This window comes from Rhinopithecus bieti, unplaced genomic scaffold (genome assembly GCF_001698545.2).
Source record: "Rhinopithecus bieti isolate Rb0 unplaced genomic scaffold, ASM169854v2 scaffold_19617, whole genome shotgun sequence".
Lineage (NCBI taxonomy): Eukaryota > Metazoa > Chordata > Mammalia > Primates > Cercopithecidae > Rhinopithecus > Rhinopithecus bieti.
In genome coordinates, this window is record NW_016809622.1 from 1,149,513 (window position 1) to 1,175,363 (window position 25,851).

General features: G+C 39.7%; 1 protein-coding gene across 4 annotated transcripts in view; it reads right to left on the reverse strand.

Annotated features, from left to right (window-relative positions):
- Nucleotides 1–25,851, reverse strand: part of BBS9 (Bardet-Biedl syndrome 9) — a 506,926-nt gene that overhangs the window by 66,117 nt on the left and 414,958 nt on the right. For all 4 annotated transcript variants that reach the window (XM_017889840.1, XM_017889842.1, XM_017889841.1 and 1 more), the window contains one exon: nucleotides 14,208–14,430. In XM_017889840.1, the coding sequence (XP_017745329.1) occupies nucleotides 14,208–14,430 (223 nt within the window). The remainder of the gene's footprint in view (nucleotides 1–14,207; nucleotides 14,431–25,851) is intronic.

Genomic DNA, 25,851 nt, shown 5'->3' on the forward strand with positions numbered 1-25,851 from the left:
CACATGAAAAAATGCTCATCATCACTGGCCATCAGAGAAATGCAAATCAAAACCACAATGAGATACCATCTCACACCAGTTAGAATGGCAATCATTCAAAAGTCAGGAAACAACAGGTGCTGGAGAGGATGTGGAGAAATAGGAACACTTTTAAACTGTTGGTGAGACTGTAAACTAGTTCAACCATTGTGGAAGACAGTGTGGTGAATCCTCAAGGATCTGGAACTAGAAATACCATTTGACCCAGCCATCCCATTACTGTGTATATACCCAAAGGATTATAAATCATGCTGTTATAAAGACACATGCACACGTATGTTTATTGTGGCACTATTCACAATAGCAAAGATTTGGAACCAACCCAAATGTCCATCAATGACAGATTGCATTAAGAAAATGTGGCACATATATACCATAGATTGCTATGCAGTCATAAAAAAGGATGAGTTCATGTCCTTTGTAGGGACATGGATGCAGCTGGAAATCATCATTCTCAGCAAACTATCGCAAGAACAGAAAACCAAACACTGTATGTTCTCACTCAGAGGTGGAAACTGAACAATGAGAACACTTGGACACAGGAAGGGGAACATCACACACCAGGGCCTGTCATGGGGTGGGGGGAGGGGGGAGGGGGAGCGATAGCATTAGGAGATATACCTAATGTAAATGACGAGTTAATGGGTGCAGCACACCAACATGGCACATGTATACATATGTAACAAACCTGCAGGTTGTGCACACGTACCCCAAAACTTACAGTATAATTTAAAGAAAAGAATATAAAATTGAGGAAAAAAATGGGCATTTTACAGAGTTGTCCACATGACAATTAAAGAAATAAGAATAGTGATGTCCTTTAAAAGCTATTTAATTTATCCCCTACTTTTAGACAGATTTTCCCAAAATTATCTTTAGGCTATTGAGTATCCACATTAGTATAAACATCTGCAGAGAAGGAAATTACTCAAACTCCCCTGGTATTCTATTCCTGCATTAACAACCCTACTTCCAAGAAGCTGGTCTTTGGTCATCACATTGTAATCAGTTACCAGCCAGCATGTCTATCAACAAGTGTTTGCTAAGTACACACAGGGAGAATGTTTTTCTATGAGGTCTTTGATGGTAGACCTTCCCCTACAGTTGCTCCTAATTGCTTCTTCTGTCAAATCCAACTCTAATCCTAGATTTAAATATTTTTCCATTAATCTTCCATTCATCTCAATATGGACTCCCTGTTACACTGGACAAGAATGAGCATACTATTAATAACTGAGCATTTCTTTATTTATAAACTATAGCTTGATTTTCAAAACAATTTTGAAACAATAATGTTTCAAAACAAGGAGGTGAGAGAACTACGAAAGTGAAAAGCTCCAGAAAAATACACAGCTGCACAATTGCTAAATGGCTGGCCTTGTCCTTTCCACAATGGCTACTGCAAATCAGCTTTAATGTGATTTAATTATAACCTGACCATTTTCCCCTCCTGCTCTGTCAAAAACCATTATTTAAAACTTTACTTCTCTAAAGCCTATGTGGCCAGACTTCACTAAGCTTTCCTTTTCAAAAAACATTTTCATGTATACCCATCACATACCTAGGTTCCCACTTTTTCTCTTCTCAACTGCTAACTTCATTCAATCTATGTATATTCTAGATTATTCTTTCTGCCTCCCAAAAGTTTTCAATTTAACACAAACGTTGGATTTTGGCACTCTCATCTTGCTACACCACCTGAACTTCAAATGTCTCTAAATGTCTTTTAAGGGAAAACAAAAGAGAAGAAATAAAACCCTGAGAATAGCCTACTTTTTCTTCCATTTGCTTTTTCATATTTTTTCCTCTAGTTACGGACAGATCCTTCCTGACCTTCTGCTGTCTTTGATGGGGTGACACCGCCTCTTATGTGAATTTCTTAAAAATCACTGCTCCCTATAGAGTCCTCTTCTTGCCCCCAAACATAGCTCTGTAACTGTCACCATTAGGGGAAGCTGAGTGAAGAGTATATGAGATTCTATGCACTATTTCTGCATCTTCCCACGAGTCAATAATTATTTCAAAACAACAAACTTTAAAAAATACATGGTGGGCATGAACTATGTATGTGTGTGTGTCTGCATGCGCGGCACAAGTTGGGTACTGAGGTCATAAAGAAGAATAGAATACAATCCAACATCTTCTACCTGATGGTGAGGTATGAAATCAATGTATTAAATGATTATACTATATGATATAAGTACTATAACAGCCATATGCTCAGAGGACCAGGGAGCACAGATGAAAAATTTACTAACAGTTCCAGGAGGAGGACCAGGGAAAGCATTGTGGAACACCATTTCAGCTGGGTCTTCAGAAATTAGTGGTAATTTTACCACCAGGTCAAGACTGCCTCTCCGGGCCAAGGAAACTCTTTAAAAGCACAGAAACTTGAAATGCGTGGTGTATGTGGAGAATAATGAATATTTTAATATCAGTAAAAGGTCTTAAGGAAGAAAATGTAGAAGATATGGCCAGAAAAATAATGTTCTAGTAAAAGAACATAGTATTTCTATGTAAATAACATAGTATTTCAGGCTTAGAAATTTCAATTTAATATGGAAGATAGCAGGGAACTATAAAATCTTTTAAAGCAGGGAAGTAACATAACCAGTTCCAATTCATATTCATGGAAAAGTATAAATTCATCAGGATGCATACAGATTTAGCTACAAAAATATTCATTAAGTAATTGTATACATACCAATATCAGAAACAGTTTATATGTTTGACAAAAGAGGACTGGTTAAGTATGTAGCTTTTAAAATAATGTATGCTATTGAATAATGAAATAATGAAAGTTTAAAAAATGGATTATAAAGCAGTAGGTACAGTATGATCCAATCTTTATAAAACAGAATGTACACATGTGAAAAGAAAAAAGTCTAGAAGGATATGGATACAAAGACATACATAGTGCGTGTATACACATATACAAACATTTACATATACTGAATAATAGTTGGATTTATATCTATTTCAGAATGGTTAGATTATTAATTATTTAAAAAATTTCAATTCGGGGGATCATGATAGACAGGAGGCAGGACTAGATTGCAGCTCCAGACAGAGAAGCAGGGTAAGCTTGCATTACAAACCAGCAATCCTGAGAGGACCCACAGACCCTCTCAAGGAAGCAAGACCTAGAAGACACCCAAAATACTGTGAGTGCCCCAACAGCAGAAGCGGGAAAGGGAGACCCTCCTGTCCCGAACACACACACCCACTGCAGAAGCTGAAGTTCTGTTTGCGGAAGAAGTTTCTGACTTTACTTGAAGCTGAGTCAAGTTAGAGAGCCAAGCAAAATATAGGGGTAGAGGAAGCAGCAGAAAGGCCCTAGGAGCTTGCTGGTTCCCCAAGCAGCCCATTTCTGCCTGGCACCACAGGGATCCATTGGGAGGGTTGCCAGAGGAACAAGGGGTAACACTCCGTGGGGAGAAGGAATTCTCTAGGTGAACTTTGTAATAATTTGAATGAGAAGGGCCGGGGTGAGAAGCTCCTGGTCAGAACTCCAGGGAGGGCACAAATTGGGCATGCAGACTTCACAGGCAGGGGAAGAACTAAAGTCCTTTTCTCTCGCAGCTGGGAAGTGGATAGTCTCAGGCAAATTTTCAAGCCTGTCTCACCCTCCTCCTGGAAAGAGACTTGGGGCTGTTGGCAGGGGCATGATGGGTGTGAGACCAGCCCTTCAGTTTGCATGGGATCTGGGTGAGGCCTGTGACTCCTGGCTTTCCCTCACTTCCCTGACAACCTGCATGACTCAGCAGGGGCAGTCATAATCCTCCTAGGTACACAACTCTAGTGACCTGGGAATCTTGCTCCCATCCCGGACAGCAGCTGCAGCAAGACCCCCTCAATGACAGCCTGAGCTCAGACACACCTAGTCCCACCCCCACCTAGTGGTCTCTCCCTACCCACCCTGGTAGTGGAAGACAAAGGGCATATAATCGTGGGAGTTCTAGGGCCCCAACCACTGCCGGTTCCTCTCCACACTACTACAGCTGATGCTTTCTGGAAAGTACTGCCCCCTGGCAGGAGGCCAACCAGCACAAAAAGAGAGCATTAAACCACCAAAGCTAAGGACCTTCATGGAGTCCACTGAACTCATCACCACCTCCACCGGAACAGGCACTGGTATTCACAGCTAAGAGACTCACAGACGGTTCACATCACAGGACTTTGTGCAGACAACCCGCAGTACCAGCCCAGAGCCAGGTAGACTTGCTGGGTGGCTAAGACCCAGAAGAGAGACAACAATCACTGTAGTTCAGCACACAGGAAGCCACATCCATAGGAAAAGGGGAAGAGTACTACATCAAGAGAACACCCCACAGGACAAAAGAACCTGAACAACAGCTTTCAGCCATAGACTTTCCCTCTGACAGAGGCTACCTTAACAGGAAGGAATCAGAAAACCAACACTGGTAATGTGACAAAACAAGGCTCTTCAGTGCTCCCAAAAAGTCACACTGGCTCACTAGCAAACCAAGAAGAAATCCCTGATTTACCCGAAAAAGAATTCAGGAGGTTAGTTATTAAGCTAATCAGGGAGGGACTAGAGAAAGACAAAGCCTAATGCAAGGAAATCCAAAAAATGATATAAGAAGTGAAAGGAAAAATATTCATGGAAATAGATAGCTTAAAGAAAAAACAATCAAAAATTCAAGAAACTTTGGACACACTTTCAGAAATACAAAATGCTCTGGGAAGTCTCAGAAACAGAACTGAACAAAGAGAAGAAAAAAAATCAGAGCTCAAAGACAAGGTCTTTGAATTAACCCAATCCAACAAAGACAAAGAAAAAAGAATAAGAAAATATGAACAAAGCCTCCAAGAAGTCTGGGATTATGTTAAACAAACAAACCTAAGAAAAATCAGTATACCTGAGGAAGAAGAGAATTCTAAAAGCCTGGAAAAGATGTTTGGGGGAGTAATCAAGGAAAACTTCCCTGTCCTTGTGAGAGACCTAGACCAAATACAAGAAGCTCAAAGAACACCTGGGAAATTCAGCGCAAAAAGATATTCACTTACGCACACTGTCATCAGATTACACAAAGTTAAGACTAAGGAAAGAATCTTAAGAGCTATGAGACAGAAACACTAGGTAACCTATAAGGGAAAACCCATCAAATTAACAGCAGATTTCTCAGCAGAAACATCTAGACATTGGCATAGGCAGGGGTTTCATGACCAAAAACCCAAAAGCAAATGCAATAAAAACAAATATAAATAGCTGGAATCTAATTAAACTAAAGAGCTTTTGCATGGCAAAAGGAACAGTCAGCACAGTAAACAGACAACCCACAGAGTGGGAGAAAATCTTCACAATCTATACATCTGACAAGGGAGTAATATCCAGAATCTACAACGAAAGCAAATCAGTAAGAAGAAAAAAAAAAAAAAAAAAATCCCATAAAAAAGTGGGCTAAGGACATGAATAGACAATCTCAAAAAAAAATAAAAAAAGATATACAAATGGCCAACAAACCTATGAAAATATGGTCAACATCACTAATGATCAGGGAAATGCAAATCAAAACCACAATGAAATACCACCTTACTCCTGCAAGAATGGCCATAATCAAAAAACAGCAGATGTTGGCGTGGATGCAGTAAACAGGGAACACTTTTACACTGCCGGTGGGAATGTAAACTAGTACAACCACTATGGAAACAGTGTGGAGATTCCTTAAAGAACTAAAAGTAGAACTACCATTTGATCCAGCAATCCCACTGCTGGGTGTCTACCCAGACGAAAAGAAGTTATTATTTGAAAAAGATACTTGCACATGCATGTTTATAGCAACACAATTCAAAACTGCAAAATCATGGAACCAACCCAAATGCCCACCAATCAACAAGTGGATAAAGAAACTGTGGGGTGTGTGTGTGTGTGTGTATACGTATATATACACACATATATACGTATACACACACACATACATATACACACACATACATACACACACACACACGCATATATATAATGGAATACTATGCAGGCATAAAAAGGAATGAATTAACAGCATTTGCAGTGACCTGGATGAGACTGGAGACTATTATTCTAAGTGATGTAAAGCAGGAATGGAAAACCAAACGTCATATGTTTTCACTGATATATGGGAGCTAAGCTATGAGGACACAAATACATAAGAATGATACAATAGACTTCGGCACTTGGGGGAAAGAGTGGGAGGAGGGCGAGGGATAAAAGACTACAAATACGGTACAGTGTATACATGGGTGATAGGTGCACCAAAATCTCACAAATCACCACTGAAGAACTTACTCATGTTACCAAATACCACCTGTACCCCAATAACTTATGGAAAAATAAAAAATAAATAAATTTTCTTCTTTTGGTTCATCTGAATTTTCTAAATATATACAAAGAACATGTTTTATCTTTACACTAAAAAATGTTTTTAAACAAGTTTATTGAGATGTAATTCATATATAACTTACCCTTTTAAAATACACAATGGTTTTCAGTATAGTCACATCACCACAATCTAATTTCAGAACATTTTTCTTACCCAAAAGGAAACTCTGTACCCAGTAGCTATCATTTCTCATTCCCCTACTCCTAGTCCTAGGCAACCACTAACATAAGATACTTTCTGTCGCCTTGAATTTGCCTATTCTGGACATTTTATACGAATGGCCTTATAATAATATGAGGTCTTTCTGACTGGTTTCTTTCACTTACCGTAATGTTTTTAATGTTTATCCATGTTGTAGTATGTATCAGAACTTCAGTTATTTTTATTATTAAAGAATATTCTATTGTATGGATATACCACATTTATTATCCATTTATCAGTTGATGGATATTTGGATTATTTCTACTGTTTGGCTATAACACTGCTACAAATAGTCATATTTTTTATGGTAGCACTGAAAATGAAGAAAGAATATTAACACAGGGAGATTACTGATAAGTCATTTTAACAGTCTAAATAAGTGATAAGAGTGTATCATTGATTGAAGGGCATTTGGGTTGGAAATAGTAGTGTGGGCCATGAAAAGAGATATATTTGGGAGGTAGCATCATCAGGTCTTGGTGACTGGCTGAATATGGAAAGTAAGAGAAACAGAGAGTCAAGGTTGTCTCTTGAGGCCCCTGGTCTGGGCATTGAGTAACATCATCCACTGAGATCAGACACACAGAAGGATGTGAGTTTCCTTCAGGCATGTGGAATTGCCTGAAGGAGTACTGGTGGAGATATGTGGAGCTTGGAAGAGAGGCCAACCAGAAGGTATAGGAATTACGGTGGTAGCTGGATGAGACTGTCCAGGGGAGCATGAAGATGGAAAACCAATAGTCAGGAGACAGAAAAGGGAATAAGAAGCCACAGAGCAGACTAGAGAAGCCAAGGAATGAGAATGGTGTATGAGGAGAACTGTCTCATTGTAAAATGCTGCAAAGTAGTAAAGTGGATTCTAAGCAAAGTGTGAAATTATGGAATCACTTTGACAAAGTGAAACATAGTCAGAGATCAATAACTTGAATGACTTGGCCTATGCTCAAGAGGAGATACAGACATGGGAGGGGACAGAATCTATAAAGCAGTTGTGCACATTTCTGCAGTCCTGCAAAGGACTTGGGTTAGTTCATGAGAACTGAAATACAAACAAGCTCCACAAACACATGGTCATTGCCCTTTTAATAACTTACTTCCTTCTGAAAAAAAATTAATTTTCCTGATTTATGAATTGGCCCTTGTTGTTTCCTTACCACCATTTCGGATACAATTATATAGTTGTCTTCCTGTTGGTTCTTTCTATCACAGGGCCTTTTTACAAAAGTTATATATGTCATTTTCAGAAAATGTACAAAATATACAGAAGAGAAAGAGCAAGAGGAGACTCAGATGCCACCTGTAATTCTAACATGCAGGGATAGTTAACATTAACACACACCTTGGTTTATATTCTTCTGGACCCAATTTTGAGAAGTCTATAACTAAAGCTCAGTATTGTGTTTACTGCCTTTGCTAACTTACATAGAAAGGTCTATCCTGCTTCCATATCAATGTATCCTTTATATCCTTCTGTGATTTATGAAATTTCTTTTTTTGAATTTAAATACCTTATTTGTCTGAAATGTATTGTGTGATATGGGATGAGGTAGGGAATCTATTTCTTCTCTCCAAATGGTTGGCCAGTTTCCAACACTATTTTTAACCTAATTCATCTTGTCCTCTCTTCATTGCTTTGAAATGCCACATTAGCACATGTGGTTAGAGTTAATGTTAACACATTCTAAGTTTTTACATATATAATCGAAGGGAAGAGGGTGGATCCTCCTGCTTAAGGAAGTTTTAATTATCCCAGTTGCTGTAATCATAGAAAAGCAAAACATAACACAAAGATATGCACTCAAAAACTAACTGACCACTTATAAAATTAGTCCGTACTCAAATATCCTCCTGCATTTAACACTAAATGAATCTCTGCCTGCTACCAACATTCTATTGGTTAATCCCTCACTGACTGTAGGAAATTACTGCAAATACAACACGAATTGGCTGCAGAGGAAAACTACAAATCTTGCAAATTATGTCAGGTTTAACGCAGTTAAAGTGTTATTGGAGAACTGTGTCTGTCACATGCAAGGCCAGTGACCAGTGAAAATCTGGCAGTCAGTTCAGTTGACAGTAAAGAAAAGAAAACAGACCACAATGATGACATGATAGCTGTTTCTAATGAAAATGACTTGCATATTGAAGGACTAAGAGAGACTGCTAGGAAAACAGATCATGCCTTGGAACATTTTTTCTTAAAAGGACCCTTTCTGTAAAGGTGCCTGTAAGGCCAAAGTTGAGTGTACACTATTGTCATTCACTTTTGCTTAATAATGAATAATCTGAAAATGCAAATTTTACACTGCAGTCAAGTATAGCCCAAGGTACACATCTGGCACAGCATGACACAGCAGGATTGGAGTGCAGGCGCACAATCCCGTGCATTATATAGTCATACCTATGTAGCCATAACATGGGAGGACTCATCACCTGGCTCTGAGCCACTATTGTCTGGGAGGTGCATAAATCCAGCACCAACAGTGTGAGTGAGTTGCTGAATAAAGCCACGTCCCACCTACCTGTGGTCTCTCAAGTGTTCTTTCAGCTACCCACTACCCCATCAATTTCCCTCAGACCTCTGCTTGGGCTGGAACCTAACACCTGTATAATCTTATAATCGTATTCTTTGAACTCTAGAATCTTTTTGTCAAGTTCTCCCAAGTTCCTTTGGGATTTTACAATAGTATTCATCATTATTACTAACAGAAACTCACATTTAGTGAGAATTTGCTATGTGTCAGGTACTTGCTAAGCATTTTCCATGTACTACTATATTTAATTTGGCCAACAAATCTATAGCGAAGTATCATTATTTTTCCTATTTATAGTTGAGAAAACAAAGAAGTGGAAAGACTAAGTACTTGTTCCATATCATATAACTGGTCAGCTTAGCTCTGGAACCCATATATTTCAGATGTGAAGTTCACTTCACAATAGCATTTTGCCATTTTGGAACTCACTCCCTTTTTTTTTTTTTTTTAAATGTCAAGATAAAGTATTGTATTCTCTGTAGGAAAAACAGGCTCAGAAGCCATTTTTGTATATTTAATTCATCTAAATTTCCTTAAAGAATGACTTCAAACTTATAAAACGGCAAAGTGTAAAACCAACAGTTAAATCATACTGACAACTATGAAAGTAAACACCAAATATCTTATCAAGCATCTAAGTGAGACCTGGGAGAATTAAATTTAAATTCAGTTTAAATGGGCCAATTGGAAGTAGCCTCAAAATAATATCAAATCCTTAAGGCCAAAGGTCATTAACTCAAGATTTAAACACTAAAGAGAATTTAAAATCTCTCTCTCAAAATGCTGGAATAGATATCTTATTCACATTTATACTCTGCATTCAGATTCATACTGTGTCTTTTCTCCTATCCACTTAATACAATAAAGATGCACAAAATGCTAATTCCTGGGTGCTCCCTACCACATCCCAAAATGATAACTTTTTAAATCCATATCTATGAAAAGATATGGATTATATAAGATACCTAATCTTATTTATCACACCTTCTTTGCTTCCTTTTACTCCCTCCTCTTGGCTTCCTTTTAGCCCAGGAATCTGGCAGTGTGAAAGAAAATACAGCTGAAGCTACGGCCCATTATGAAATGTGAAGTCATTTGATCACATTAAGAGAATATTCACTTGAGGCACCTGATCAGCCTGAATTGTCTTTACACCCCTTTTCCTTGCCCAACTTTCTATGCCTGCCCAGTGTGGTGCCTACAGCATTTGTTTTCCAAGCTTCTATCTGATGGGCCATCACTTACCTATCTCACTTCTTGGGCAAGGTATCACCTAGTTGAAATTAAGTTTAAGAAAAGCATAGAGGTGACAAAAACTCCAGTGTTCATGAGGTTAAAACAATAAGACTTCAAATATCATGAGTTAGGCCCACTCAGGTATACATTAAGTTTTGCATATATGCTTGAGAGGTTCAAGTCTTTGCCATAATTAGGGCTACTGAAATATTGTCCTAGATACTGAGGTTGTAAAAGGAAGCCTCCTGCAAAATACAGCAAGTCTTTTAGTCCTAGGCAGCTGCAGGGAGAAGGTTGGGAACATATATGCATGAAAAGGCCAGCTAGACCACTAAATCACTTACATTCAGATCTTTAAAATACACAAACCAGGTGGCCCTCTGTGACTTCTGCTCTAAGAGTAGAATGCATACTGCTGAGATTGGAAAACAGATATTTAATGAAAGTAGATTTCTTACAAGCTATATTCACCAGCAGAAAGATGTGAACACCAGAACTGCAGATGAGAGAAATAAATTTGATGGCTCTGCAACAACAATAAAAAGTTCACCAGAAAAGGTTAAGGGAAAAACCGATAGAGAATTGGTAAAGTCAAGCAGGAGAAATGTGAGGCAAAGAAGTTCATAAGGTAATTCCCACTGGGAAAGATTTTCAAACTCTGGACACCAGGGAGGATGTTGTCACCATAGCCTTCACTACAGCGAAAAAAGGGCACATCCAAAGTGCTGGGCTCATAAATTCATGAGGCTAGGAAAGACCAAGGGTTTTTTATTCTGAGATGTTTATCCAACTGCAATTTAATAGGGAACATGGCAAAATTACACACACTCCTGCCTTTTAATACTGAGCACTTATTCACTTCACCTTCTTAGGCCTTCGTTACCTCAGCTGTTAAGTGAGGGAGATGAACCAGACGATTTCTAAGGTCCCATCTAAATCTTAAAAAAAGATCATCTCTGCAAGAAAAGCTTGTATGCTTATGTATTCAGTTATCCAGTCCTTTCTAATATGTCACTTTGTATATTCTGATACAATGATTGGAGCTAAACCAACATTGTAAACTGCACAATTACAGGGTTGAAGTAAAAATAACTCCTCACAGTATTTCTTAATAAGAAATACTCATGATAATGTTATCACGTCACCTTTGGACATAATAAAAATTAAGCACAAAACAAATATAAGATAAATCTTTAATATATTTCTCATAGCAAAGCAAAGAGACTGTGTAAAACTATTTTCTGCCCTTTTCCTTTCACAGTGCTAGACATATTTAAGTGGGGGGGGGGCGAGGTGAGGGGGGGCGGGGAGAAGGCCGAATCAAGAATAGCTTACACAGGAGGAGGCTCTGGCTAAAAACAGATTTGTACCACTGTGGTCTGTGTGGTCTAGAGGGAAGCACAGTGGGCTGGGATATTTGGATTCTAGACCTAACCCTTCCAGTAACCATGTAACTCCAGGCAAGAGATTTCAATTTTCCTGCCTCCACTTTCTATTTTAAGACAGCAATAATTCTACATGTTTCTTCTACCTCAAAAATATGCTAATACAGAGATAAGGCATGTGAAAAATCTGAGTTATAGGGAAGAAAAGTAGTATAGGCAATAATTAAGCATGTTAATGACAACAAGTGCTAATTTAACAATTTTTTAAGACCTCACTATCCTGATTAGATCAAGACAAGTGGGAGGGAGAACCACTCAACCACAGAGTGGCAAGCGGGTCGTTGGCAAGTAAAGGCAAGGCATTGCGACTGTGACCCTGATGCACATGCACACAGCCTAAATCTCTCCAACAGAATGAACTCAGCTAGACCAAGCGTGAATCTGGCTGATGGCCCCCTGGCCTGTGAACAAACACACTGTCCATCTTTCTTCTTTTCTTCATTTCTTTCTCCCTTCCTTCTTTTCCCTCTTTCTCTGTCCCTTCCTTCCATACATTCAAAAACTTTGCACTGAGGTTTTAAAATGTTCCACATCCTAGATATGGACACAGTCCTTATGTTACTTACAAATCTAGTTACTTAAACAAAAATGACTAAGACGGGGATTTGGGGATCCCTGAACAGGAAAGCTCAGACAGAGACCTAAGAAGAGGATTCAGGGTTGCTGCAGCCTGAACTCACAGGTAATCAGCCAATCAGGTGGGCCATCCCATCCCTCTTCAAATTTTCTCTCTCTCTCCTTTTTTTAAATTAATATATCTGTCCTTTTCCCTCAAGTCTCCTTTGTTTTTCCTGTGGGCAAGCAGGGAGGGAGAGTCATAAACTGATACTTATTATAATGAATAGTTTTCATTTACTATCTCATTAAGCCTAAATATCTCTTAAGAAAACAATCCTGTAACAGTGGACAGAAGATGGACAAGTGGAACAGTTAAGACGATGTTACAGGGTGAGATAAAGAGGTTCTAAATGAAGGCAAACAATGTTAGAACTATTTCTCTATGGAAAGGTGTTTCTATTATAAAAGGCTAAATAAAAAAATATTCTTCTGGAATAAAGTTGGCTTCTACCTATGTATAGTTGAGGTAAAGATATTCAAATCATAGAATATAGAATCCATAACCCCAAACCAGCTATTTTTCCACTTTCAAATTTAAAGGCTGAATGATGCATATATCCATAACAATGATAGTAATTATAGCTTGAATTTTTTTAGAGTGTCTCTGTTCCAAGCATTGTGCTAGGTGCTTGATAAACTCATAAAGCACCAGCGGCAGGGCAAGCATTATCACATTCACTTTCTAAAGGAAGACATGAAGATTCTAGAAAAGAAAGTAACATACCCAGGGTCATATAAGTAGTAACAGATAAAAAGAGGCAGGATCCAAACATTGTTCTGTCTGTCCTCAGAGTCTGTGCCTATTAGATTATGCTACGCTGTCTCCATGTTTATCTTCTACAATTTCACTTGCATTCCTTTTCACTTCTAGGAATGCTGATTGAGAGGGAAAAGGAAGCAACAGCAAGACTACCAGAAAGGGAATGGGGGCAGGGAAGTAAAGAAAAGGCATGTAAGAAGGAAGAAGAGAAAACCACACCACTTCCCACACTATGGTTCTTGCTGTAGGAGGAAAGAGATGCTACACCTGCCGCATCAATAAATTCATTGATGTAATGCTCCTTGCTGCTGCCACAGACAGGCTAGGAAGAGGGAAGCAGGACTTGGGAACTGCTGCCCCTAAGAGACCTGAGGGCTGCATGACTGACTGCTCAGCCCCTATGACCATGGGAAGGGCAGCCCTGGGTGCCCATGACCATCACTGACTGTCCATGGAGGGGAAAGTGGAATCTCTCTCCATGCTGGCCCATGGGTTCCTGGGCTCTGAAGCCTGCTCGCATCTCTTGATCCCCACCTTTCACTTTGTCTCTTTCCCCCTTATTCTGATGACCACAAGCCAAACAAACAGCAGAAGAGACTGGACTCATCTGGATTACATTAGTTGCTTGTATCATGCTATTTACATTTATGAAATATTGTATCGCGAGATCACATTTAGTAAAACTTTTTCTTAAAAACAGTTTTATCCTCTAATCCACTTTTTATTGGTTAGAAGCCAAACAAAATGGATCGTATATTTAAAAGCAGAGAGAAGAAAAAAGACATACCATTCTAGAAATGTCTAGCAAGCAAATATCTCAAGAATATTTATTCAAGGGGTTACCCTGGGATGTCAGAGGGGAAACACGAAATCAATTGCCTTGGCTATTGTCACTTTAATATGAAATGTAAACCCCAAATACAACCACAGGCAATTCCTTTAATTTGGGAGAAGTATAATTGTGTTTAGGGAGTGTGGACAGAGCTCTTACCTGGCATGACCATGGTCTGTGGGGCTGCTGCATCGGTACTTAGGCAGAGACGGCCACCTTTGGCTAATCTATCGCAGAGCAAGGTGATACGTTTCTTCAGTTGGCTTGTGTCTTTGGGTATGTTCAGCTGGCTGTTGAGGTTCAAAGCCTGCTCCTTCGAACTCTTCGACAGGCAAGTCTTCAACAGGTGGGAAATGGCAGCATCCACCGTTTCTTCCCAGCCCTGGATACAAAAGCCAATTTTGAATTAATACAAAGATGACAATGAGAAAAGTGGGCACTTGATACAGATTATTGAGTGTTTATGTTCAAGTGTTGGGGACCTGTGAAGAGTGTGGTATCTGGAACATTCCAGACTAGGCTGGTTTGGAATTCTAGCTCTGTTACCTGTTTGACCTTGAGCAAGTTACTTAATTCCTCTTAGCCTCATCTTCGTCTACAAATGAGGATGTTAATAGTCTGTCCCTCCGAGGATTGGAGATCCATGAGAAGGGTTTAGCCCTGAGCCAGGCATAGAGTAATGAGTAACAACAAAAAGAGTCTCAGGCATAGGTCTGTTTGATGATCTGGTGGGTAAAGCTGCCAGGATTATAGTTTGTTTTGCCTTATCTTTCTTATCTTCAGCTAAAGGAAAGCGGGCCAGGAGTGGGAGGACCTTTGGATACCCTGGGGGATACTGGAATGGCGGGAAAATCCTGGTGTCTCCCTCAGGTACTGGTTCCACAGCCTTGGGATTATAGACAGAAACAAAGGAGCTATTTCAAGAAGGATCCTGTGAAACACAGGACCTGCCTAGTACTGCTTACTGCCCAGGTGACAGTAAATGACCCAAAGGAAGTAGGCCATTGCCCCCACTTTTTTGGGGAATGGTGTGACTGTGCTGCAGTGAAAAACCTAGAAAAGTGCAGTGACAGCTGCAATTCCAGGAACGTCAGCACTAGGCAGGGACCTCAGCATTGTCATGGAGAGCACTGGCACCAGCAGGACTGGCATGGGGAGGCACCACCCTCAGGTGGGCTCAGCTAACACTGGCAACAAGGAGTATGAGGTAACGAGCAGGAGGGGTCAGTTAAGGACCTTCCTTTGGGCATCCCCAGAGGCTCCAGGAATAACTGGGTAAGATCTTTATGGGGATCTGGAGGTCCCAAGAAGCACAACAGGGAAGCTAAGCATGAGTGAAATCTGGGTGTTGCTGTGAATGTGACTCCATCTGTACACAAAGGCTGGTAAGGCCTAGAGCACCATGGGCCTGACCATCCAATACAATGATAAAGAAAGACAAGAAATGAATTTACGATCATAGAATACTGCGGAATAGTGCAAGTCCCTTATATTAGAGGTAAGAGACCTGAGACTCAGAGAGAAGGTTCCTCTGGAACCCCTCATTCCATCCTCAAACTTATCATTTGAGCCACCACTCAAATATGCAAATCAGACGAGGTTACTTCCAAGCTTCAACTCTGATATGGTTTGGCTGTTGGCTGTGTCCCCACCCACATCTCATTTTGTAGTTCCCATAATCCCCACGTGTCATGGGAGGGACCCAGTGGGAGGTAACTGAATCATGGAGGTGGCTACCCCCATGCTGTTCTTGTGATAGTGAGTTCTCATGAGATCTGATGGTTGAATAAGCATCTGGCATTTCCCCTGCTGGCACTCATTCTCTCTCCTGCTGCCCTGTGAAGAGGTTCCTTCTGCAATGACTATAAGTTTCCCGACGACTCCCCAGCCACGCAGAACTGTGAGTCAATTAAACCTCTTTTCTTTATAAATTACCCAGTTTCAGGTATTTCCTTATAGCAGCATGAGAACAGACTAATACAAACTCCTAAATTCAAACAGTCATACTGGCATTTAAGGAACTTTCTGCTCCAGCTCTTGCTCCATTGTATTCTATTCCCATCCACCTGCACCCACATTGTCTCTCCCTTAGGCCTCTGTACATGGCCAGCGCGCATGCTGCAATGCCCTAACCTCTACTCTTTATCTGGCCAACTCCCACTTAATGACTTGCTCAGGCACTGCCATCCAAGGGCTGATGGGTGAACCCTCTTTGGGGCTCTGAGACTTCACACACCCAGATGCATCACAGCTCTTGTCATCCTGTGATGTGGGTGCTGTTTGCATGTCTGGTTTTCTGTGAGAGTGCCTGGAGTTCTCCACATCCCCACACTATTCTTGGTATACAGAGGATGGTCAAGAAATATGTTTGCTGGACAGAGAGATGGTGAGATATAAAACCAGGGCCTTAAAGTTGGGAGAGCTTTGGAGATCTTTATGTCTAGTCTCGTGGGGGTTTTCCCAGGATCATTTATACAATAGCAACCATCTGCCTAGGCATAGCTGTCTTCAAGATCCAAAATCACCACTTTTTGAGGCAGTTCACTCCTTTCAGGGACATGTGTAACCAACAGAAAACTATTCCCACACTGAGTCAAAGTCTACCTCATTGGCCCTTCTTCTGCCCTCCAGAGTCATGCAGAATAAATCTAACCTCTCTTCTACATGACAGCCTGTTTTATCTGTGAAGACAGCAATTCTGTACCCTCTCCTCCAGAATAAACATCCTAGTTCCTCCAGTTCTTCCTTACACAGAGTTTCAAGTTTTTTCTCCATTGTGACCACTCTTCTTTAAATGAGCTCCAATTTGAAACACTTACAAATTTATACAGCTAAGTAGAGAACCCCCGAGTGACCCCAAAACACAGGGCTGCAGCTGGGAATGTAGGTATCCCACAGCCCTCCTTTTTTCTAGGAATTCTCCTGCCAGCCTGGCCTCCAGTTGCCTCTGCTCTCTTGGCAGTTGGATTACACTCTTGATTCACATTGAGTGCACAGACAACTAAGCCCCAGGTCTTTGCCACACTTGCCATGTCTCTTCTTCTAGGTTTATGAAGTTCTCTCTCTCTCTTTATTGAGACAACGTTTTGCTCTTGTCGCCCAGGCTGGAGTGCAATGGCATAATCTCAGCTCACTGCAACTTCTGCCTCCCAGGTTCAAGCGATTCTCCTGCCTCAGCCTCCTGAGTAGCTGGGATTACAGGCGGGTGTCACCATACCTGGCTAATTTTTGTATTTTTAGTAGAGATGGGGTTTCACCATGTTGGCCAGGCTGGTCTTGAACTCCTGACCTCAGATGATCTGCCTGCTTCGGCCTCCAAAAGTGCTAGGATTACAGGCGTGAACCACCGTGTCTGGCCTGCAGTTGGTTCTTCAGATCAAAATGCAGACTCGACATGTTTCATCTAGAGAACTTCCCACTGATTGCCATAATCAGTTAATTGGGACTTTTCACTCTATTGGCCCACTTCTATTGGCCCACCTGTAGGGGTCACTAGGCAAATTAGGAAAAAAGTAAATGATTTTAAAGTCTTCTTGAAAATCCTTTCAAGAGATTCAAGAGACCCAAAAGACCATAAAAACAGCTTCTGACCCCAAACCACTAAAGAATAATAAACCACTGGTTGTTATAAAGACATCTCTTTACTACTACCAAAATTTAAACTAGACTAATACCTAGAATTGACCTTGTATTTCAGTAATAATGGGAAGAGGTAAATGAAGACAAAATAGTAACCCAGACATCATTGGAGAGGACATGTTTTCAATTGGAGTCATTGACGAAGACCTCTGGAGTATAAGAAGAAAAAATCCTTTGAATACAATTTGGCATTTGTATGCTCTGTGGTCATTTCAGCATTAAAATAGTTCCTACTCTCATTCATTTAAGGAAACTACTGTATCATAAATAGATTACTGTAACATATTAATTTAAGTAGATATGACATTTAGTTAATACAGAGTACTACACAATTTCTTTTCCTAATGCCAACTTGCAGATCAAGTCAAAAACCATGTCATGTTTAGGTATTTGGCATGGGATACTTCTTTAATATAAATGAGGCATGATGCCAGTACTTTAGAAAGATTGCCACTAAAACACAGAGTTATTACTTGGAGGGACTGAATTGATACATAAATTCAAATATAAGACTAAAAGGAATATCTTTGAGACAAAAAAAGAGCCTTTGAGAGTTTTGTTAAATAAAAATACAATGTGATAATTCACTGATCAAACATGTAGCATACTTACCTATGGAAATGTGAAATAAAACTGTGGAATCTAGAATCTCAGGTGTGAGAAGTACCTTAAAGGTAAGCTACTTTAAACAGCTTTTTGGTATTTGAGTCCATTACCTTTATTCATAGCTCTTAAATTGGTAACGCTAATGTTCAGTTTTAATGTCTAAATACATACACATACTACATGCACATACCTAACCTTTAACCTTTAAAGATGAATATCAATCATACTAGTATTTTTGTCTTATATTGTGAGAGTAAAAGAAAACCTTAATTTGGGAAATACAGCACTAAACATTTCTGGAATTGAGCGTGCGCTCTTCAGTGAGAATTGATTTTTGTTATAGTTCTCAAATCCACAATTTGCTGTAAATTCCAGGTTGTGTGTATGGCTTTCAGAAAACAACAGTGCTGGGGGAGTGGGAGGGAACTGGGGAAGGGAAGGGAAAGGGACAGATGTAAGAGAAGGGAAATGGGGACTGGGACGGGCGAGGAGGGGAGAGGGGAGGGGAGGGGAGGGAAGAGAAGGGACAGATTTAAGAGAGGGGAGGGACGGAGGGGAGGGGAGGAGAGAGGCGGAAGAGAGTAGTTAAATGTGCATGCGTTACTCTATTTTATCTCTCTCCACAGCCCTTGCTCCGTTATTGGAGTATAACTGTAATCCATTCGGGTTTGGTGGGGATTATTTGGTATTCTTTTGTCTAGCTCTAGTATTGATAACTGGGTTTTCCTTTGTTTCCAGACTTGGCTTTACCAAGTCCGTCTCTACCAGGAGCCTCGCTCTTGGAGCGCTGCTGAAAGTGTCATTCCCTTGACTAGATACGCTGCCCTAGCTTCTGCAGATCCCTCCAAGGAACTGCGACCCAGGGGGCCGAGGGGCCTCCGCTGCTACCCTGACTTCTCCAACGCCAAGGTTGGGCCTGCCTGCCTGCACCCCCCAACATGGGCTGCCCAGTTTCTCTCCTGCTACCTGACTTCTCTATGACCAAGTTGCAACTGCCTGGCTGCATCCCGCCAACATGTGCACTGGCCCAGTTCTCTCCGCTACCTGAACTTCTTCCAAACGCCAAGGTTGGCATGCTGCTGGGGCATCCCCCAACACTGGGGCTGCCCAGTTCTCTCCCACCTCTTCTCCAACGCCAAGTTGCCTGCTGCCTGCATCCCCCAACATGGCTGCCCAGTTCTCTCCTGCTACCTGACTTCTCCAGCGCCGAGTTGCCTGCTGCCTGCATCCCCCAACATGGCTGCTCAGTTCTCTGCTTCCACATCTTGCCAGCCTGTGCAGAGGCTTCTACACTCCATGCTGGTCCCAGATGCCTTTGTGTACCAGTATGATTGCTGGTGTGCCCTTTTTCTGTGAGCCAGCTCTTTCAATTCAAGGACCTGGCCTTGCCTAGTCTGCTCCTGACTGAATTCAGCTGAGCTATGCTTCTTGCTATCCAGAGTCCAGAGAGCCACAGCTGAATTTCTGACTGCTTTGCTTTACTACCCTGCTAGTCTCCACTGGTCAATAGGCCTAAATACCAGATCAAGCAAGTGGCTTATCAGAAACAGGAGGAAGTAGAAAGTTTGACCACACTTGTAAAGTTAATTTCCTAGGGTATCGACAAAAGTAACCAAAGCACAAAATAAACTAAGAAAGTATTCCCATGCCACCTGTGAATCAAAACAGTTGAGTTGATGATAGCTGTCCTGAGGCTCCTGGGTTCTGACTTAACCTCATTCACCTCATCTGCCCCTTCACTGTGTGATCTTAGATAACTCATTTCATCTGTCTAGGGTACACGTGCAGTCTCCACAAAACAGCAATAACACTACTCATTATGCCAATCTTATATAAATGGTACGGCACTCTGAAATCTTAAGTGGAAGATACTATGAAATGAGCAAATTTACTCAATCCTACTTTTTTAAAAATCAGAAAATAGAAGTATGTCATTGAAATCTAAAGTTCCAAGTAATAACCTTAAACTTTTTTTCAAACAAATTATAAACTCCTGCAAACCTATTATTATAATAGAAACAGTACCACATCCTTAACTACAGTGGTATAGGGAAAAACCACAAAATGCCACAGTAACATTTATTACCAAATGTGCACCCAGTTAACTCTAAGGGAGCGAGAAAAGGTTAAAAAACAAAAACAAACAAACAAAAACCACGAGACCTGTTAAAAGAACAAATGTAGATATTGTGGCAGGAGTCCAGATTTCAAGGGAAAAGAGAAGACTCTCAGAAATGGCCCATCTTGCATTATATATTTGAAGGCGAAACAACATTCATATCATATTCATTTATCTTAATAACAAACTGTATTAAAGGGGAAAAATTTCCTCTTCAATAGATGTAAAGGATTCACAATGAAAAGTGTTTGGTATTTATAACTGATCCACAGAACATTACGGTTCTTACTTTGTATGGTATTGTATTAGATTATATTTAAATATGCTAAAACTAATTGTATAATGGGTCATTGTAAACCCCAGAACAAATAAAACTTTGTACTTTAGTTCTAAACTATGTATCATGGAAAGTATAGGGCCTTTTCAGGATCTATCTAGGTTCAGATTATTTCCAAATATTATTTGCTTGATTGCAATCAGTGAAATCCCCCTGTCATGCAAAGAGGGCTCAAAATGTTGAGCAAATTCACCTTTGAAAAATAAAACTGCCCTTTGAACGTAAAATAGAAAATAAAATAAAATAAAATGAAAGCAAGTTGTATTGTCTATATGGCATCTTAAGTTTAAAATCATATTCAATGTTTTACAAAATAAAGCACTGAAAAAAATCAGCTCTAATTTTTTCAACTCATCATAAAATGAAGAAAATTCCACATGTAATCTACTAACTCTCATTCCCCAGTATCATTCCTTTTCATTTTAAATGAAAACAATCTATTGGACTTTTGGAATTCTCCGTATCTTTGTCACAACTCACAAGCAGTAAAAATTTAATTGAGATTTCAACCAAAAGTAGACCAGTGTGTAGGTTTATCCACACCATTTTGTGGAAAATCAAGCACACTGCATCCTATTGGATGAAATGGATGAAAATCTAAAACCTCTTTAACAAATATAAGCTAAGAGACCTTCAGAGAGTTCGACTGCGGTGCAAGCAGAAAGCACAAAGTTGCTGCAAACCAACCCATTCTGATCCCTTTTGTAAGCTTATGTTTTCCCAGGAACATTTATATTTGACCTGTACTCCCATTCCAACCCCAAATTCTTTAGATGGAGGAACACAAAGTAGATTACCTGAAGTATTATAAAATGTGATCCTGGATGGAGATCATCAGTTTTAAAACAAAGCAAAATACTAATGATGTCCGATGGAGCCAGTCACCTTGACTAAGCATTAAAGTTTAGTTCAAGCAAAAGTTTCCAGTTACCTGCATTACTCAGAAGCAACTTACAAAAAAAAAATTAAAGACTGAAAAATCAAATTGATAATACAATTCCAGGGGAAAGCTGTTTCTGGTGGTGGTAAATTACATCACTTGGACCAGATTTCCCAGTGAGAACAACTGGAAAAGAACATATAAAAACCATTCCTTTGAAGGCACAGGAAAGCTAACATCATAGTGACAAATTACCAGGTCAAGATCCAGGGGACAATGGAGGCCCAAGAAAGACGAGCCCTGAGTTTAAGGCTGCCTTTTCCTCTGCGGTCATTAGCTATGTGGCCTGCAACACTGAGCCTTCACTTATTCACCATCTCACACTATGACTTGCACTTATTTATATATTTCCACAAAAGAGGAAGTATGGGCCATGAAAGTACCTTGGTTTAGAAATCAGAAGACCTAGACTGTGGCTTTATGTCTCTGGGAAAATTTAAGCTTTAAACATAAGCTTAATGTCTCTGGGAAAATTATTTTAGTTCTCTGTATCTCAGTTCCCTCATCAGTAAAAAACCAGGACAATATTTCCCTTGCCAGGTGCTTACTAAAATTTAATGAGACATATTTAGCAAATGCAGGCAGTTAATCCCATACCAATATTCTTACTTGTGAGAGTTCTCTCTAAAGTTTATCTTTTCTTTGCGGGTTCACTTGAATAACAGCAGCAGGAATAGCAGCAACAGCAACAGAAGTAGAAACTATTTTGGGGCTGGGCGCAGTGGCTCACACCTGTAATCCCAGCACCTTGGGAGGCCGAGGCAGATGGATCACAAGGTCAGAAGTTCGAGACCAGCCTGGCCAAGATGGTGAAACCGCATTTTGTATTTTGTAAAAATATAAAAATTAGTTGGACGTGGTGGCAGGCACCTGTAATCCCAGCTACTTGGGAGGCTGAGGCAGGAGAATCACTTGAATCCGGGAGGCGGAGGTTGCAGTGAGCTGAGATCGTGTCACTGCACTCTAGCCTGGGCAACAGAGCAAGACTCCATCAAAAAAAAAAAAAAACAACAACAAAAAAAACTATTTTAGACCTCTTATGTGCTGAGAATCTTACAAATATTATTTCAGTTAATTCTCTCAACTACCCTATGAGGGGGTATTATAACTTCCAACTGAGGATTTAGATTTAAGGTACTTCACTGAAAATGTCATAATTATTAAAAGTGGGAGCTGTAATATAATCCAGGACTATATAGCTGTAAATACCACACTTGACCACTGTGGCCCAGAGCCCTTATTTCCCCTTTCGTTATGTTTATCTTTCAATCTGTTATCATTAGGTCTGCTTAGGCTCCTTTTACTTTACTGGGCTTCAGAAACGACTTCTTCCCCTAGAAGATTCATGGTCATAATTAACATATTCACAGAACCAAAACTTAAATCAGCTTCTTTATCCAAATGAATAATCTGCATATAATCAAATGAGATTTTACTGCATAATAATAAAAAAAAAAAAAGCACAATGCTCTGTGCCAGTTTGGTTAGGTCAAACTTTTATAAGAGTCCACCAAAGCTTTAAGCACCTTCAGAGACTACTGTAACTGACATATGGTTATAGCCTTTGGACACCATGGCTCCTGAAAACATGGCAATGGTCAGACATGATCCCAAGGAGTCTGAAGTACAAACACTCATTGCAGGAACTCATCATTGAGAATACTTGGACAGACACTCCTATTATCAAGACATACAACACAGTGGGTCACATAAGACTCCTCAAGTGCCCACATATTTGACAGAGTCTGAGAAAACTTGTATTGCCACCTAGGACAAGAGAAGAACCATATGAGTAAGCTAAAGGTATCAACTCCTTACCTGACAATGATGTGTTCTTAACAATCTCAAAGAACAAGGAATAACTGAACTCAAGGAAAAAAGTGTCTAAAGATACATGAAACCACAGATTTAAGTGAAAAGCAGTACAGGTTTCTCTTCTTTCTTTTTTTCTCTCCTCCCTTTGATGACTTTGAATTTTTCAGGACCACCCAGAAACTTCACTATTTTAAGACATGGTTATTTATTTCTCTCTCGATCAGGACTGCCAATGGATATGAAACAGCTCCAGAAGGTCCACATGCTAGATTTCTATTTCTATTTTCTTCCAATAGAAATCAAGTCTGGAGAAAAAAAATATTTAGAATTGCATCTGGAATGACAGAGCTGTACATCATTCAATGTTAGTGTCATTTTTCACAGTTATCAAGCTAAGATGGCAGCAGGGGAGCAGCACAAATCTCCAAACTGTAGAGTAATGGTGATGAAGTAGGATGTTTATCCACACATTCATCCTAATTTTAAATATCGTTGTCTATAAATAGTTTAAATTTGAGTCTATACAGTCATTTATTTTAAAAGAATTTATTTAGAACCAACTAGTACAAGACACACTAAATATTGTGGGTTTTTTTTTTCCCAAAAAGGTGAATCAGATATGGATCTTACCTTACAGTAGCTTACACTCAAGTGATAATATAAGAATATATACAAAAATATAATGATATAGACAATGGAATGTACTTAGAGAGGTAAAGTGCTTTAGCGATTATTTGTTTTAGCTCTCATGCCCTAGCCCCCATCCTAGAACAATATGAAGAATTATTTGTCAAATAAAAGTTATTCAGACAGAAAGGTCTATACAATAATGTAAATATACATAATATAAAACTTTCCCAACAGTTTTGTACAAAAATTAATTATATAGCTTGAGTTTGTTTTACTGTTATATGAAGCAAGCCACAAGTTGATTAAATTTGCCAGCATTTTCTGGTATAGGCTTGAGCACAGGCACATATAACTATAAAATATAAATCTACATTTATCCTTGTGATAGATTGGAGAAGAGTAAAAATTCACTTTGATCACTTGGTCCAAAGTTACTCCATTGAGTCAGACTGTTCATTTTCGTGAGGCCCCTTAATTTGGGTTCAAATCTTGCCTCTGTTATTTTCTAGATGTGTGGCCTTGGACTTATTTCCTCATCTATAAATTGGAACAAAGATAAAAGCACAAGTAGTTGACTTGAGAGCCGAGCCAAGAAGCGCCAATAGGGAGTGGCGAAGTGTGATGAACAGTGGAGAAAAAGCAATAAAGGGTATGCTGTTGAGCGGCAACCGGTGCTCACTCCTGCCAGAGAACTCTGGGGGATGGTGTATAACATAACTCTCACAGTTACCCGCATAAAGGATGAGGGAACCTAGGTATTAATCTACTAAGTCTATCAGTCATTGGCTGAGCATGGTGGCTATGTAGCCTCTGCCAAACAGGGATAGTCCTCAGGCAAAAACTGCAGGTGTTGAGCAGGTGGAAGCATTCAGGAATGGTGAGAGGTTAAGAGATAGGTATGGGACATGTACAGCATATGCTACCACTGCCTACTTCAAAGGGACGTAGTGAGGATTAAATGAAATAACAGATGAAAAGTCCTTGATCAATGCCTAGCCCATAATAATGCTCAATAAAAGTTAATTTTCTTACATTCCTTTGGCATATCTTATTTGGGTGTGTGTTTAACTCTTCTCCCATTTTCTTTACAAAATGGAGAAATTTAGTTAGTGAAGTTCACTGGACTTAGTTCTAAGACTGCTAACCAATGTTTATGATCTTGAATTCAGACCCAATAGGTTAGAAAGGAACTAACAACTGCTGTTCAACAATACAAGTTAGATTTGTATTTCTCAGGCAGCTGGGGAGTTTCACCATTCCAAATGCAAGAAATGAAACATACTCCTGTTAACACTGTTAGTGACTTCACCCACAAATTCTTCTTCATTGCTGTGGGTGAGAAGATCTGTGTTCACTCAGTTCTCACAAACTACTTATCAGTGAGATCTTAACCTACATTTCGTATGTTATGCAACAGACCACATTTAAAATGATAGCAATAGATACTCAATCTTCATTACTTCTCACTGTTTATACATGGCTTTCTCTTCAAAAAGCAACAACTGGTAAGATTTTCCCTATTTACTGTATATGAAATGTGCTTCTAGTCAAAAACACCTACTCCAAGATGGGAAGTCATGGACTTGCCTTTTTCTATGACTTCCTGTGCCCAATTCAAACCACTCACAAATTCCCTCTTAATAAAAAAGACTACAATGATCATTTCTTTACTCTGTGCTTACAAACATGTTCCATCAATTTTTTTTTTTTTTTTTTT